This window comes from Mustela nigripes, chromosome 3, assembly GCF_022355385.1.
Source record: "Mustela nigripes isolate SB6536 chromosome 3, MUSNIG.SB6536, whole genome shotgun sequence".
In the NCBI taxonomy this organism is placed as follows: Eukaryota; Metazoa; Chordata; class Mammalia; order Carnivora; family Mustelidae; genus Mustela; species Mustela nigripes.
Window position 1 is genome coordinate 109,467,100 of NC_081559.1, and position 15,843 is coordinate 109,482,942.

At 46.2% G+C, this 15,843-nt stretch overlaps 1 protein-coding gene across 1 annotated transcript in view; it reads left to right on the forward strand.

Moving 5' to 3' along the window:
* The first annotated feature begins 4,901 nt into the window (after positions 1-4,901).
* The window catches only part of GYPC (glycophorin C (Gerbich blood group)), a 45,853-nt gene continuing 34,911 nt past the window's right edge, over positions 4,902-15,843 (forward strand). Inside the window, exon 1 of the mRNA XM_059394485.1 lies at positions 4,902-5,346. Coding sequence (XP_059250468.1) covers positions 5,310-5,346 — 37 coding nt within the window. The 5' untranslated portion in view covers positions 4,902-5,309. The remainder of the gene's footprint in view (positions 5,347-15,843) is intronic.

Genomic DNA, 15,843 nt, shown 5'->3' on the forward strand with positions numbered 1-15,843 from the left:
GTAGCATCTCCCTTACAGCAGAGATTGAGGGCCAGACAGTCCTCATTCAATTTCTAGCTGTCCCTGTGTACCTGTGTGAACTTGAATAGTTACCACACCTCTCTGGTCCTCAGTTTCCATTTCTGTAAAATTAAAAAGAAGGAAAGGGGGGGAAAAGACTAAAACAGGGCACCTGGGTGGCTCAGTGTGTTAAGCCTCTGCCTTCGGCTCAGGTCATGATCTCAGGGTCCTGGGATCGAGTACCGCATCAGGTTCTCTGCTAAGTGGGAAGCCTATTTCCTCCTCTCTCTCTGCCTGCCTCTCTGTCTATTTGTGATCTCTCTGTGTCAAATAAATAAATAAATTCTTTTTAAAAAATGACTAAAACAAGGTACCATCCACCCTGTAAGGGTGCTGTGACATAGCAATACCCTCATATAGGAGGACCCAACATAGCACCAGTTCTGGCCCATTCTAGGTGCTCAGAGGATTTTTACTGCTTGTACATTCCTATGTCTGCTGGGATGTGTTTCTCTGGGAAGTCATTAAATCTACAAAAGCATCAGAACCACCCAGGCTAACTTATATGCTCTGTCCTTTTTACTGACTTTTCTCTGCCCAAGATTCAAGCCAACCCCATCCTGACATCTCTGGGCTTTCTATTCATTCTCTCTCTCTCTCCTTTTCCTTCCTCCAGTGCCCCAACCCTTACTTTTAAGCTTTCTCACTTTTCTTAACCATAGTCCATACAGCTGGACTTTCAGACCTGTCACCAACACATGAGATTTTGCTTATGGTCACTTCAAACCATCCCAGACCACTTGGTGCTCTTGCTGGGTTTCTCTGCAGTCCCTCTTCTCTTAAAGATACTGTTAGAAAGCATCCAGAGGCAGGTTATTCTGAATCCTTAATATCTACCCCAAGATGAGGTACCACTTTAAGTTAGGGGCCTAGGCTGCAGTTCTGGGTCTAACCTGAGTCCACAACCTCACTGACCCTGGGTGCTGTTTTCTACCTGGCATGTCGAGAGCCAGCCTTTAGCAAAGTCTAGACAGAAGAGGTCCTAGCACCTCAGTCCTAGGAGGAAGCATTGAGTCTCCTCTCTCAGCTTTCAAACCTCCTCATTTATGGATTCTTCTCAAGATCTTTGTGTCCCTGGGAAAGGGGAGAGGCTCCTGGCCACGGCTGCACAGTTTGTTTTTACTGATCTCTCAGGAACCCCCCTCCCCATTCCTACCCCATGCTCCTCATTACTCGCAGCTTGCAGGAGCCTTAACCAACCAAACCCCTGCTTCCTCTATCCTCTCCTCTTAAAATATGCAGAGCCACAGTTTGGTTTTCTTAAATGCTTCCAATTTGCCAATCAGTTAAGTTAAGCCATGTTTCTGCGCTAATGAGAAAGAACCAGAAAAAGGCCCAAGGAGAAAATATTTGCAATACACATGAAAAAGTGTTGTTGTCTTCTGTGTATAAAGAGCTCAAATAAATCAATAAGAAAAACATTAACCACCCTTCTGAATGAGAAACAGCATGAACAAAATATTCACCCAAAAGAACATGCAATTTCTAAATAAGCATATGACAGTACATTGAATCCCACTAGTAATCAAGAAAAAGCAAAGTCAAATAATTACATATTTCCTATCTACAGAATTATCAATATTTAAAATCTAATGCTTGATTCTGGCAAGAGGCTCTGAGATGAACACTTGGTTGGGGAGAATATAAATTGTTACAGCCACAACTCATGAATGTATCAGAAGCCTGAAACATAGTCTCATAACCTTTGATCCAGTTGTTCCATTATTGGAATATAAACTAAGGTAAAAATATGAAAGGCATATATTTATGTTCATATGGTTTATCATAGCAAAGAAAAGGAAGCAACTTAGTAATTAAAACAAATTAAAGAGCTTTTGTACTTTTATATGGGAAAATGATCATGGTATAATGTTTGGTAGTGAAAACTCAGCGTTTAAAATCACATATTCAGTAACATCTCAGAGGTATAAAGCAAATGTCCACAAGTGTGTAAGAGACTAGAAAAAAATGTACCTGAATGTGCTAGATATTATGAGCAGTTGATAGAGTTTGGGATTCTTTTTTTGTTGTTTTCACATTTCCGTCACTTTAAAAAAAAAAAATCTATCACTTTGATACAGGGCAAAACTTTTAATTAGAGATTTTATAAGATCCAAGGAAAATCTGCCTGCCTCTATGTGTAAGAGCTCACAGACAGGGATTGCAGTAGGGCCCCTTCAAGAAAGAACAAGGACTGAGTATGTGTTTGTTTAGGTGTGGATAAAGTGGGCAGGGATGCCCCTCTCATGAGCAACCCTTGCTGGATGTAGTTCTGGGAAGGAAATAGAAATTCCCATCTGGGACTCCATCACACCCTGTCACTCTGTGGGGAGCTCAGTAGCTTACACCAGCCACATCCTGCACATATTACTGAGGCTGCTGGAACTGAGTCCCAGCCCTGGCTGCACTTCCTCAGACAAATTTTTGTCACTGCTCCCAACCTCCATTTTCTCAGTTTCAAAATGGGCCTTTGGCAATATACTCTTTGATGGTATTTATGGGAATTAAATGAGCTAACAGTTTTATTGTTATAAGATATAGCTGAGTTCTTGCTACTCCATTAATAAGTATCCAACACAGGAAGAAACACTGCATTTCTGTGACTTAACATCAGCCTTTTACCATATAATATAATTTTTCATATACTTATTTTGCCTTCTTAAAATGTGTCTCATTTCCTTAAAATTGAACACTTCAATGGTTAAATCTTCTAAAATATCAAATGTTTCCCTACAAGCTAAACAACCACTCACCATTAAACCCTATTTATCTTCTTTTCAGAATGTCTTTGGATCCTTACTATAAGCGTGCCCATCAAGGGAAGAGGACTAATCTCTCCAATAACTTAAACTTAATATCTTTGAGCTATTTGCTGAGTAAGACATTGTATTATCACATTATTTTTTTAAAGGTTTTATTTATTTATGACAGACAGAGATAGTGAGAGAGGGAACACAAGCAAGGGGGCACCAGGAGAGGGAGAAGCAGGCTCCTCACTGAGCAGGGAACCCGATATGGGGCTCGATTCCAGGACCCTCGGCTCATGACCTGAGCTGAAGGCAGACGCTTAACCGACTGAGCCACCCAGGTACTCCTCACATTATTATCTAATGTATTAGTCACAACAACCTAACTTTGCAGATTGTTCCAGTTTCACAGATGAAAAAACTGAGGCTCAGAGAAGTTAAATAAAATGCCAACAGTCAGCCCCATGGAAGGCAGTGAAGACTCAAACCGAGATGGAGTCCTAAAGCCCTGGTTCCTTGCCAGCCCATGATCCAGCACATCCTCCATTTATGGCTGAATCCAAGAAACTTTAATTGTATAATAAATGTTACTTTGTTTTTGTATCTGACCTTATCGTTTATGGAATTTTCTACCTTTCTTTAGTTAGTTCTTTGGCTTCCTCCTTGTAAGGAATTCTTGTTATATTCTGGTGTTTTTAACCCAACCTACCGTGAGAAATGACATAAGTAGACATCTTATGATTATATCTAAAAGCCAGCTGCCTGTCAGTGAGCCTTGAGAAGTCTTCCCATAACCGAGGTGCAATAACCCGGAGACATGTCCTTTGGTTACCTATTGGCTCTTTTGGCTTCCTTCCAGCTCCCCAGTTGCATTTCAGATAATTGAAGTTGTTTAATTTATGAATTCTGAAACAGGAGATACTATTAGCCAACATGGATCTATAAGTACTACAAAACAAAATGCTGAACTGTTGCTAGTTTCTAGTAAATGCCTCCTCTGTCCCACTGTTATCTTATAGACATTGCTTCTGCAAAACTCTGGAATTCAAGTGTTCTTGTTCCCATTTTCTAAGCGAAGAAATGGAGACTCAAAAGTTTCCACACCTGGTCAAGAGAGTTCTGTGAATAGTTCCCTTGACATCAACATGTATATGTCCATCCTGGAAATTTCACTAAATATTGACAAGCAGTGTCAATTTCTTCATTAACTAACTAAAGAGAATTATGAACACTTGCCCACTGTGTCAAAGAGGCAGTCCTGATAATAATGCCTGGAGTTGGCCCAGCCCACACAGAATTGGGAAAGTTGTCTGTGCTGCACACCTCCAGGGGGCAACCTTACATTGCCTTCAACCTGGATGGTATACCCAAGGGCACACACATTGTACAGACATCTGGAATGCAGCCCTGGAACTCCAGCAGAGCAATCTTAATGGGAGAAGCCAGGAGGGTGTCAGCAGTTCACTGGAGGAATGTCAAGTAAACAATGAAAAGCCCGGCAGGAGGGACCAGCCATCAGACATGAGAAGTGCAGGGTGTCTCTTGGGTCTGAGATTTCAAACAGGGGTGCCATGGTCTCAAATTCCCTGCCCTTCTCTCTAGCATGGAGAGGGAAGAGATAAAATGCTACATATAACATAGCATTCTTTCCGGGTGATGTAGGTAGACTCCATTTAACTGACCAGAGTGTCAAAATTGGCTTCAAGTTTTTATTTCCCTAAGTGAAGACTACAAACTCTACTATGTCTGGAAGCCTAAGACAGAAGTGATCCAAATAAATCACATGGTCTTTGTCCAAGCAATCCCTTTCTCTAGGAATCTTTTCCAAACACTAGCCCAGGGACTGGGACAGCGCCCTTCAGGGGCCAGCCATGCAGGGATTTCCCAGGCCACTTAAGGACCCTCAGCGATGAGAGACCACCCTGCTCTGGAGTGGCAGAGCAGCCAGTCAAGATTCAAATAAGTCTGCCCCTATTTGGTCACCGGCCCTGACAGTGCTGGGACAGGCCCTCTTGTCACATCTGGGAGTTCTTCAGTCCACACACAGGGGAATTCACCACAACCTCTGAGTCTGGTAACTACAGATGGAAACAGAAACATAGTCAGAAAAATGTGATTCTTGCGCAGGAAAGTTGGAACAGAGAAGAGTTCAGACGTGGGCGGGAGTGTGTGTTTAAAAAAAAAGAAAGAAAGAAAGAAAGAAAGAAAGAAAGAAAGAAAGAAAGAAAGAAAGAAAGAAAGAAAGAAAGAAAGAAAGAAAGAAAGAAAGAAACTAAGAAAGAAAAGGGTGGAAACCCCACCAGCCAAGTCTGCAGAAAAAAAATAAATGAAGTCTGCCTATCTAGGGCCGGAGCCCCTCCCCTCGGCCCGCGCCAGAGGAGCGTGACACAGGTGCCGCTTCCTCCCCGCCGCTGAGGGTCAGGAGCCGGCCGGCGCGACCCTCGCCACCGCTCCGCTGTCACTTCGGCCCCTGGTCCCGCCGGCGCCCCGCACCCGTCGGCGATGAACAGCGTCAATGGCACGTCGCGGCCCAGCCTTGGTGAGTACCCGCCGCCCGTGAGGGTCCGCTGCTTCGCGGGGTCCCCGGGACCCCACTCCTGGCCGGGCCCACGGGGGCCAGGAGCTCGGGCTCAGAGACGGGACCGCAGCCTGACCCCGGGAATCGCCGGGTAGCGCCCCGAGCCCCCGAGCCCGGCCCTGCTCTGCGCGCCCCGGGGCCGGGAGAGGCCGCCCAGCCACCCCTCCCGGCGCGCCGCCGGCTCTCCATGTCTTTGTGCGGTGGCCGCCGAGTCTGTGCCGCAGGAACTGGCCCCTAGACTAGTAAGTGAAGGACGTTCTGGGAGGGAGAGGACGTCGTACGCTCTTTGCTCCGCGGCCCAGAACGCGGGGGCGGATTCGGAGTAAACTTCAGTAAACTCCGCGGATGCCCTGACTCACTCTCTGGGCGCGGCGAGGGACGCACACATGGCGGAGGCATCGGCTCGCCTTGACCTTTTGGGGGGTTGTAATTCCTCTTTCTTTTTAAGACGGCACATGGTTTCCTGCTGACGGGAAATCCTATACCCTGAGCTTCTTTGTGAGGATGTTGGGAAACTTTGTCAGGCCTCCTCACGCCCTCCTCGGCCAGTGGGCTTATGCAATTAAAAAAACCTAAAATTTCCTTTTTAAAACAGTGAATGTTTATCCCTTCTATCCCCACCCTGGCTAGATCTGGTCCTTAGAAACTGTCAGAGGGGAGACATCCTGAGTCTATAGTGTAATCACGTTAGGTAATTAATATAATAATAATATGGGTACTAGAGACACTCGTTTACAAGTCTTTTAAATCTAGGTGGTTGTGTGGCCTCACCAGGGGACCTTGAGCATAGTGGACTGTGGCTTGGTGCATGTGTTTGCTTGCCCACGCTTGTGCCGGTGAGGGTACTCAGCGAGTCTGGGTGCTACGGGAGGACGAGAGTCCTGGAGTGAGGGCCCCGCTGCCTGCTGTGGGATCAGATGTGCCACCCATTAGCCAGGTGCCTGCGGCAAGCTAGCCTCTCTTAGCTCCAGCTTCATCATCTGCAAAATGGGAATAATAGGGTATTCTTCCTTGGGTTGTAAGAATTAAGAGCTTGTAAATAGTTCAGGATAGAGATTGACACATACTAAGAGCTAGATAAATGTCAGGCATTTTTGTTTTCATTTTACACTAGACTGGGTCCGGAAGCTCATGTGCATTAGTGCTTACATGTGTGTTTCTGTGAGTGTGTGGGAGTCAGACACTAGTGTACTTAGTATGTGTGTGTCTGGGCCAGGTTGAAAGGCAAAGCCACTGTAATCATTCCGGTAGAGGCGCTGAGGAAGTGCAGGCCTGCGGCCATTACCCTGGCTGGAGAGGACAGGCTTATTCACTAGGAACCCTACCCCTGCCCCCTCTCTCTAGCTGTTCTCTAGGATTCAAGTTTCTGACCTTGATCAATGGCTGCAGACACTTCCCTTCCAGAGCTCACAGGGATGCAGCCCTTACTTGCATACCATTCTAGACTACCCTTAGGATTTGATTTACAGCAGGCTCTTTGCTATAAGAGAACCCTGGAGCCCTCTTTCTTGCTGCTAATTCAGGCAGGATGTGTCTATATCCGGTCTCAGTTTCTATCACTGCTTCTCAGAAGCAGAGGTTGGAATGGAGAAGACCCTCTGCTCCTGCCCAATCAGTCCTGCCTACCCCTCTGGTCTCAGCTAACTCCTGTTAAGTCTGAATGCCCCAGGTACTACAAATGAGTCATGTGCAGAAATCCACTGCCTTGCCCTTGGATGGAAGGGGTCAACACTCAGTGAGGAGATAGTCAGCTTTGTCAACTTTATATAGATTTCACTGTGTCTGGCAGAAGCTGAAGGATTACATTAAGTGCCAAATGAAATTCCATCTCGTCCATTGCTCAACCCTCCAGACATCCACAGCAGTAGGAGTCACATGGCATTGGCACCATCAGCCGCTGGACCTTTCCAAGGGTGCCCATGGTTGGGCAATAATTTCTGGGGGCTTGCAGTGCACCTTGGGAAACAGAGGGGTATAGGATAAGAGGCATTCTGTGTTTGCAGTGGAAGCACATCAGCCCATATACAATGAGAAGGAAGAGATAGCAGAGGGAGGTGGCAAGCCATATCAGTTTTCCTCTTTTGGACGGCAGATATAGGTACATATTTCAAATGGCCTTTTGCAGCCACATCCAAAACACCTTCCAGAGACTGTGTGAGTACAATGGACCCAACAAGTACAAACTAAAAACAAATCTTAACAATGAATCAAGAGTTAATAATAGGAAAGAAAATGATACCATCCCACTTTGAGAGCAATTTATGGATTTATGAGAAGCCTTCTAGAACTATTGTATGTATGTACAATTACTTTTTGTTTTACAAAATAAAACTCCTTTTATATATTCTACTTCATCTTCCTTTTTTCATAAGAATATATGCTGAAGATCAGAATTTGTCATCATATATAGACTAACACATTCTTCTCAAAGCTGTATGCATATGAATTGCATGAATAAATACATGAATTAATTATTTTATTTAAGCAGTTCCTTCACCAATGGACATTTAGATTGTGGACAGTCATTATTTGTTGTTGTTGTTGTTTTTAAACCAGACACAGTGCTGTCATTACAACCCTTTAAGTAGGGTTTATGTATTTACATATATATGTGTAAATATATGTGTTTGTATATGATTAGGATAAATATACACACACAGATTTAATTTCTGGGACATTTAAAATGTTGGTAGATACTAAAAAACTGCCCTCTAAAAGGTCACATGAATCTCTAACACCCACCAGTAGCCAATGGAAGTCATTCTTTCTTTACACCCTCATCACATTGTGCAGTTTACATCTTAGCAAATCTGGTAAGTAAAACATGTTGTCACTTCTGAATGTGCCTCTGTAATTATAAATGAGGTTGTGCATGGTTTTTGCTTGTTTGTTTGTTTTTTAAAGATATTATTTATCTGTTTAAGAGAGAAAGGGCACAAGCAGGAGGAGGAGTAGAGGGACAGGGACAAACAAGCTCCACACTGGGAACTGGGGCTCCATCTTAGGATCCTGAGATCATGACCTGAGCTGAAATCAAGAGTCAGACACTTAACTGACTGAGCCACCCAAGTGCTTCCCCACCTTTATAAAAGATTTTATTTATTTATCTGAGAGAGAGAGGAGGTTGGGCATGTTTTCATACTGCCACAACATATTGTATTTCTTCTTCTGAGAAGTACCTGTTCTTGGCCTTTCCTCCAAGGCCTCCCCACCGCCAGGAAAGAAGTTTATGAGGTGTCCTCTCTCTTATAGTGACCTGGAGGCAGAGCAGGGCTTGAGCCCCACAGTCAGAGCTGTGGAGTCAGACCTGAGTTTGGACTCACCTCCAACACTTGCAGGCTTTGAGTGTCTGTGTCAGAGCCTCAGTTTTCTCATCTGAAGTGGGAATAGTAACAGCTACTTCCCAGGAGTCATGTGACGAACAAGAGAATAAGAGCTTGGCATCCTGCCCAGGAATAGTGGTATCTGTGGCTGTTGTTGTTAACAGAATTTATCAAAGCAAACCTGGCCTGCGGGTGTTCCTAATCTCTAGAGTCTCCCTTACAGACAGCTGCTGCTGTTTTTGCTTTTGATAATATAACAAGAATATCAATACTTAGATGCCAAACACTTTAGTAAGGCCTTGCGTGGGTCACCTCTCCTCAGCCTGGTCCCATGGGCATTTTCTTAACTATTTTGCATAGGAAACACTGGAGGCTCATAGGATGGCTTACCCCAGGATTCCCAGGCACTGAGGGCACAGGGCTGTGGACATAGGCTGTCAGACCCCAGAGCCAGCAGAGGCCAGCTGAGGGCTACTTAGGTTGCATATGGACATGACATTTTGCCACCCGGCACCATGGGGGCTGTGCCTGAGAAACTGTACTGTAGCTTTGCACACAGAGGACCTGGGTGTGGCACAGATCCTCAGAACCTACCAGCCACCCGACGGCTCTTCAGCCAGGCCTGTGTTCTGACCTCAGTGTACCACCGCCCACGGTTTTGTAGTTGGGCCTGACCCATACCAGGTCAGCGGCTGCCCTTCATCATGCCTTCCACAGCCTGCTAGTGCGGTCCTCTAGAACCTTCTCTTATGCCTTTCCTGATGCCCAGGATGGCTCTGCTTCTCCAGCTTCACCTCCAGTGCTCTCTGGGTGGTCCTGCCCACACATATGCAAGCACATGTACACACGCATGTTCACACCCACACACACTGCCTGCCTCACTCCTGCTCATCCCCTAAGACTTGGGTTATTCCCCCAAAGCTCCCTGGGCCTCCCTGCACACCTGAAAACCACTCACCATGGCCCTAAGGACACTGCAGCACCAACAAATTCCTGGAGTTGTCACTTTCCTGGAAATTCTGACCTCCCAAGGGACTCCATCACCCCACATGCCCCCTCCTTGGAGTCTGGCACAGAGAGGTGAACGCTCCTAGGCCTGTGTCCATTCCATACACTGGAAACCCCTTTTAAAAATCATACACTAAGTAGCTGTGTCCAGAACTTGGCACATACATGGAGGTCAGTGAATAATAAGCTAAAAGGGACAGAGAGTCAAAATGAAAGAAACTCTGAAATCAGGGCTGCTGGCCCTAGCACTCACTACCTTGCTCTCTCCCACTCCCCTACTGATTCTTATTTCATATTCTCCCCCAGAGATCACCATGTAATCTTGTGAACTTATGAGGGAGTGCTGGCTCCTGCCCTTCATTATTAGGTATTTTCGTTTTTGTACATTCTTCCAGTATAAATAGTGAGCAAAATCATAGCATGTCACGTGCTGATGAGAGAAGGTTTCCTCTTGTGCCAGCAGGAGCCAAGTCCAAGACATGGGGTTCTATCACAGGCTGGTGGGCTCAGCAGGGCCCTTGCATGACTCCCAGAGAACATGCAGGGTTGTCACACCCCACATCTTGTTGCTCAGGCTACAACAGCAGAGTAGGACTTAGGACCCACCTGCCTAGCACTGTGCCCTGCCCTTTCTCCTGACCTGACATCTTCACCGCCTCTCATTAGTGACTCTGAGATTGACCAACTTGCTGGAGGCTCAGTGTGGACAACTCTGAGAGTTAGAAATTCCAAGGGGACTGGGTCATAGCAGATCCCCCCGATACTATGAGATTCACCTCCTAGAGCTCAACCTCGTTTCCACAGTATTTATCAGAGGAAAATCCCCTCAAAATTCTAGCAGGAGAAGGAAAATGGATGCATCTTGAAATAGACCAGAGCACCTGTTCTGAACCAGGCCTGCCTCAGTGGAAGCTACAGTTGACACTTGGACAACGGTGAACCCTGTGGGTCCACTTATATGTGGATTTTTTTAAATAAATACAGCACAGTGCTGTAATTGTATTTTCTCTTACTAAAGATTTTCTTAATAACATTTTCTTTGCTCCAGCATACTTCATTATAAGAAAACAGCATATAATATATACAACATACAAAATATATTGATAGACTATTTATATTGCTGGTAAGTCTTCTGGTCCACAGCAGGCTATTAGTGAAGTTTTGGGAATAGTCACAAGTTACACATGGATTTTCAGCTGTTGGGGAGGAAGAGGTCTAGCACCTCTAATGCCCTACATTGTTCAAAGTCAATTGAGTTAACCAGAGCCTAATCTGTTCGTGTATAATCAGAACCTGTCTCACCTGGAGGAAGGGGTTTACCCAACTCCAGCCCATCCTGTCCCACCTAAGGGGTGAAAAAAAAAAGAATAGAAACCCTCATGAATTCATAGCCCAGAAGCACAGGTTCATGGAAAGACAGATCTGCTCACAGGGTTACGGGACGCCTCCCCTCCCCGCCACCCCGCCCTGCCACATCACTGCAGTTCCTTTTACCCATTACATCATGTCTAGCTGTCAACAAAATTATGAGGCACACTACAAGGCAAAAAATACAATTTGAAGAGACAGAGCAAGCATCAGAACCTGCCATGGTAGGGAATTACCAGGCTGGAAATTTCAAATAACTACGATTAATAGCTAGTTAAGATACTGTATTATATTCTCTCTTGTTTCTGTTCTCTAAGCAAAGTCCTTCTGTAGTTAAATCCATACCTTCTTTTTATTATTGTCAAAACATTGTGGGCGACATACTATTTGGGGCTAAGTGGACATACTCCAGATCCTTTCCAGGTCCCTAAGGGGGAAGCCGGCCCTTCAGGGTACTCACGGGGGCAGACCCTGGGCAAGGCTACCAAGTCATCTTACTGCACACTTCATAGATGGAGGCCTTCTACTTCCACTTCGAATGTGAAGCTCTGGCTAGCACATCACTTGTAGAGAGCACAGACAGCCAGAGCCCCTTGCTCCCCCTTCTCCTACAGACAGTGCACATTTTTAAGAGGGGTTCAAGTGTGTAGCTGCCACCCAATTCCAGGCCCCAGCACTGTCATTTCTCCCCCTTGGGAATATTCTCCCCTGGAATGGATAAACTTCACATCTTAGCTGAGGGCATATATAATCTCACCAGAGTCTTAAGGTGAAGGACATTATGGTTAGCTAAATCAAAACCAGATAATGTAGTCATGTCTGCCTGCCTTTTCTTTTGGGCCCCAGGCTGCAATTTCTGTATTCACCCAGCAGCAAAGTCCACTGGCTATGAAATTGTACTTTTTCTTTAGAGGCTCACCAAATGCTAAAACCATGCACACCACCTTCAACAACCACAGGCTTCATATTCAGGTTCCCCTTTCTACTTTTTAAAAACCATTGAGCTGGGGCACCTGGCTGGCTCAGTGGGTTAAAGCCTCTGCCTTCTACTCAGGTCATGATCTCAGGGTCTTGGGATCGAGCCCCACATCCAGCTCTCTGCTCAGCAGGGAGCCTGTTTCCCCCCCCCCCGCCTCTCTCTCTGCCTGCCTCTCTGCCTACTTGTGATCTCTGTCTGTCAAATAAATAAATAAATTTTTTAAAAAATTAAGCTAAAAAAAAAGCAACCATTTAGCTCAAATTCACTTTGCACCAATTTGCTAGTGATGAAGACATCAGATGAAGAGATTTACAATTCAAAGATTTGGGTGTGAGTCTGAACCCATTCTGACCTGCCTATGGCCTTGAACATGGTGCCAGGCCTCCTGCATCTCAGCTCATCCTCCAGGGCAGAGCTGACTTTGTCCCATGCAGTAATGCAGGACCCCACTCTCAGAGGACCCCACATGTGCTCTGTTAATGCTCTGCAATCACTGTCCTGAAATTCTTAATTTTTGTAAAGGAGCCCCTGTTTTAATTTTGTACTGGGTCCCATAAATTTTACAGCTAGTCTTGATCCACTAAATGGGGATAATAATCACTTCTACCTCAGGGGTTTGTTCTGAGGATTAAAAGTATTATTCTAGATAAAATTCCTAGTATAGTGCCTGGTACATGTTCATCTCTGCCACTTACTGAGTACAAAGTGAACGCTAGCTCACTCCTGCTGCCAAGTCCCTGTCCCTGTTTGCTGAGCATAGCACCCAAGGATGGGATGGCACAGTCTGCCCAGATCTGGAGAGCCAGGGCAAGGCAAGCTGCCCCCTAATACATGGGCTTCTTCGTGCTTCTAGGGTACGGTGAGGGGGCAAGGAGGCAGCCCAGAACACACATAGGCCACTGTGACTTCTCACACCAGCTGTGGCTCCAGCAAACTTTTTACCCCTCTGCAGTGAGTTTCCTTACATGGTACTTGGGGGGACATCCTTGTTCCCCTAGACTTATCTGAACACCAGCCTCATCTGAACACTGGGGGCTCAGCTGTCTTGTTCTCCATGGGAAGCTCAGGCTCTTTAAAAACACTGAATGAGTGAGTGAAGGAATGCATGAAAGAATGAGTGAATGTGGAGGTCCAACTAATGCAAGCCAAGCCTGTCTGCACAGAGTGCTATGGGTCTCCATATTCACATCCCCTACCTACCCCCACACCACCCAGTGGCCTCAGAGCCCCTCTTGGCTCATCGCACGGGCCTGTCCCCATCCTACCCTGCACTCCTTGTTCATGCTGACCTGTGTGCACATGGAGCCCCCTACCTGGTTCACCCAGCACCCTTCAGTGCCTTCCCTCCTGGGTCAGTTCTTTCCTTTCCTCATGTTGCTGTTCATCCAGGTTGACAGCATAGACTCTGCCAGGTGCTTCTTAAAGCTTGGAGTCCCCTCTCTCCTGGGAGGACTCCCTCTACCCCTCTTTTCCAGCCTATACCCCATGCCTGAACTTCTGCTGGAAACCTGGACTTTGCTTCCTCCAGTCACATCCTGAGACTGACTTGTCATGTGAATAGCTCTCCTTCAGCTTCTACCAAAATTCTCATTTTAGTGAATTAATTTCATCTATGGCTGAAAATCTTGAGTAATCTTTTTTTTTTTTTAATTTCATAATCACTTTTTTTTTTCCTTTTGTACAAATTCTGTAAATTAACCTGACTCACTCTCCCTTGTGGTGACTATCTCCCTGACTCAAAGGGTAGAAAGTAGGCTTCATGTCCCATAAGTTATCTCATTTTACCCTCTAGCTGCCCTACAGGAGGTATTTTTATCTCTGTTTTGCATATGATGATACCAAAACCCTAGAGGCAACCAATGTGACTTGCAGAGAGCCACAGCCGACCCCTCACACACATGCTTATGCGTACTGGGGTTTTTCTAGGAAGGTCTCAGCCAGGGCTAACCTGCACAGTAGGCAAGTAGTTAGGACCCATGGTGCTCTTAGAGATACCAAAAAATGTGTATGTCTTTTAAAATCAAAAGGAACAACAACAACAAAACACAAACTTTTTAAACATTACATTTGTCTTTAGACCAATACCGCTATAAAATAAGACTTTTAATATTTTATGGGAGAAGGGATCCATGAAGCACCCAGGCCCAGGAAGGTCACCCAGCATCCCTGCCTGGCTCAGTGCACCAGAGGCCGAGAGGCTGGGTACCTGCTGGTCCCTGCATGGCCATTCTCCCTACTGGACTCTGTTCTGTTGCCAGCACACTGACCACCTTTCATGGCTGCCCTACCTGCAATCCTCACACTCCCCCAGCAGTCCTGCATAATCCTGCCGAGCCCCCTGGGGTGGCCAGCTGCCAGGGCTGTTTTTGAGCCTGCCCTTTACCTCTGGCCTCAGGAGATTCCATCAAAGTAAATGCTTGTGGGGAGCCAGGACTCACTCATTCGCACTCTCTCTCCCTCTCTCTCTCTCTTTCTCTTACTCTCTTGGCTTTTTTTAAGCCATGTAATTAAGTTGATCTTCACTTAAAATTTAAAAAAAGGGGGGGGCGCCTAGGTGGCCCAGTGGGTTAAAGCCTCTGCTTTCAGCTAGGGTCATGGTCTCGGCGTCCTGGGATTGAGCATCGGGCTCTGTGCTCGGAGGGGAGCCTGCTTCCACCTCTCTTTCTGCCTGCCTCTCTGCCTACTTGTGATCTCTGTCAAATAGATAAATGAAATCTATTTAAAAAAAATTTTTAAAAGAAACAGGTTTTCTTTGTCCTGTTTCATTATTATAGAAACAATTTGTGTTCACTATCAAATTATATGTACAAGACCAAGAGGAAAGGGGTAGGAAGATTCTCTCTAGAGCAGAGGCAACTTTGAGATACTCGTGGGGCATGCAGGTGACAGCTGGAAGGCAGTTTGGTAGAGAGATCTGGGCAAAGATAAGGACCAAGGAAGGGGGGCCGCCAGGGGCTGAGAGTGGGGGCGTGAAGAGTGTCCTGGGGATGCATGGATCTCTCCAGATGGTGTGGATCTTCACACAGGCGCAAGGAATGGGTGGCGAAGAGCAGTTGTGAGTGCCCGTTCTGTCCTACTCCATACCCACTGAGGATATACGTGGTACCTGGTTTTCATCCTGGAGATGTTGCACCAATGCAGACACTATTAATTCCAGTTTAGAAATATGGAAAATGAGGTTCAAGAGATGGTGTCCCCAGGCCCTCACTGTATACCACTGGCAGGGTCCTGCTTTGAGTTAGGTGTGTATCCCTCCACCTGTGGGATGCAGCATCCATCCCCCATGCTGGGAGGAGGCTGCCCATGACTCCGTGCCCTTCTGCTTGGCCCTATGCAGCCCTGAGGTTACTCTCCTGCCTCGGAAGAAAAGGCCTTTCTTTGCCCACCCACCCCAGGCCACTTGTGCCCAGCTCTACCCTCCTCTGCCAGCCCACAACTGCTGGCCCAGCAGCTGCTAATGAAATGCCCATAGTGGCACACAAGGGCAGGGTTGTGCCTGTGAGAGCCCTGCCTGCCAAGGCTCACCCACACACAAGTCTTGCTTTCCCCTGGGGAAGCAGTGGGCAGCTGCCTCTCAGGTTCACTGCAAGGACACTGGAGACAATAAAGACCCCACCAATTCCCAGACAATTGCTGGAATGCCTCCACCACACAACCACCCCTGGGCTAGCAGCTTTGTCTTTTGTTCAGAGATTTCAAGCCACAGGACCATTACTGTATTGTGTGTTACAGTTTGCTAGGTCCTTTTAAATCCATTTCCCATCTTCATTCAAGAGAGAC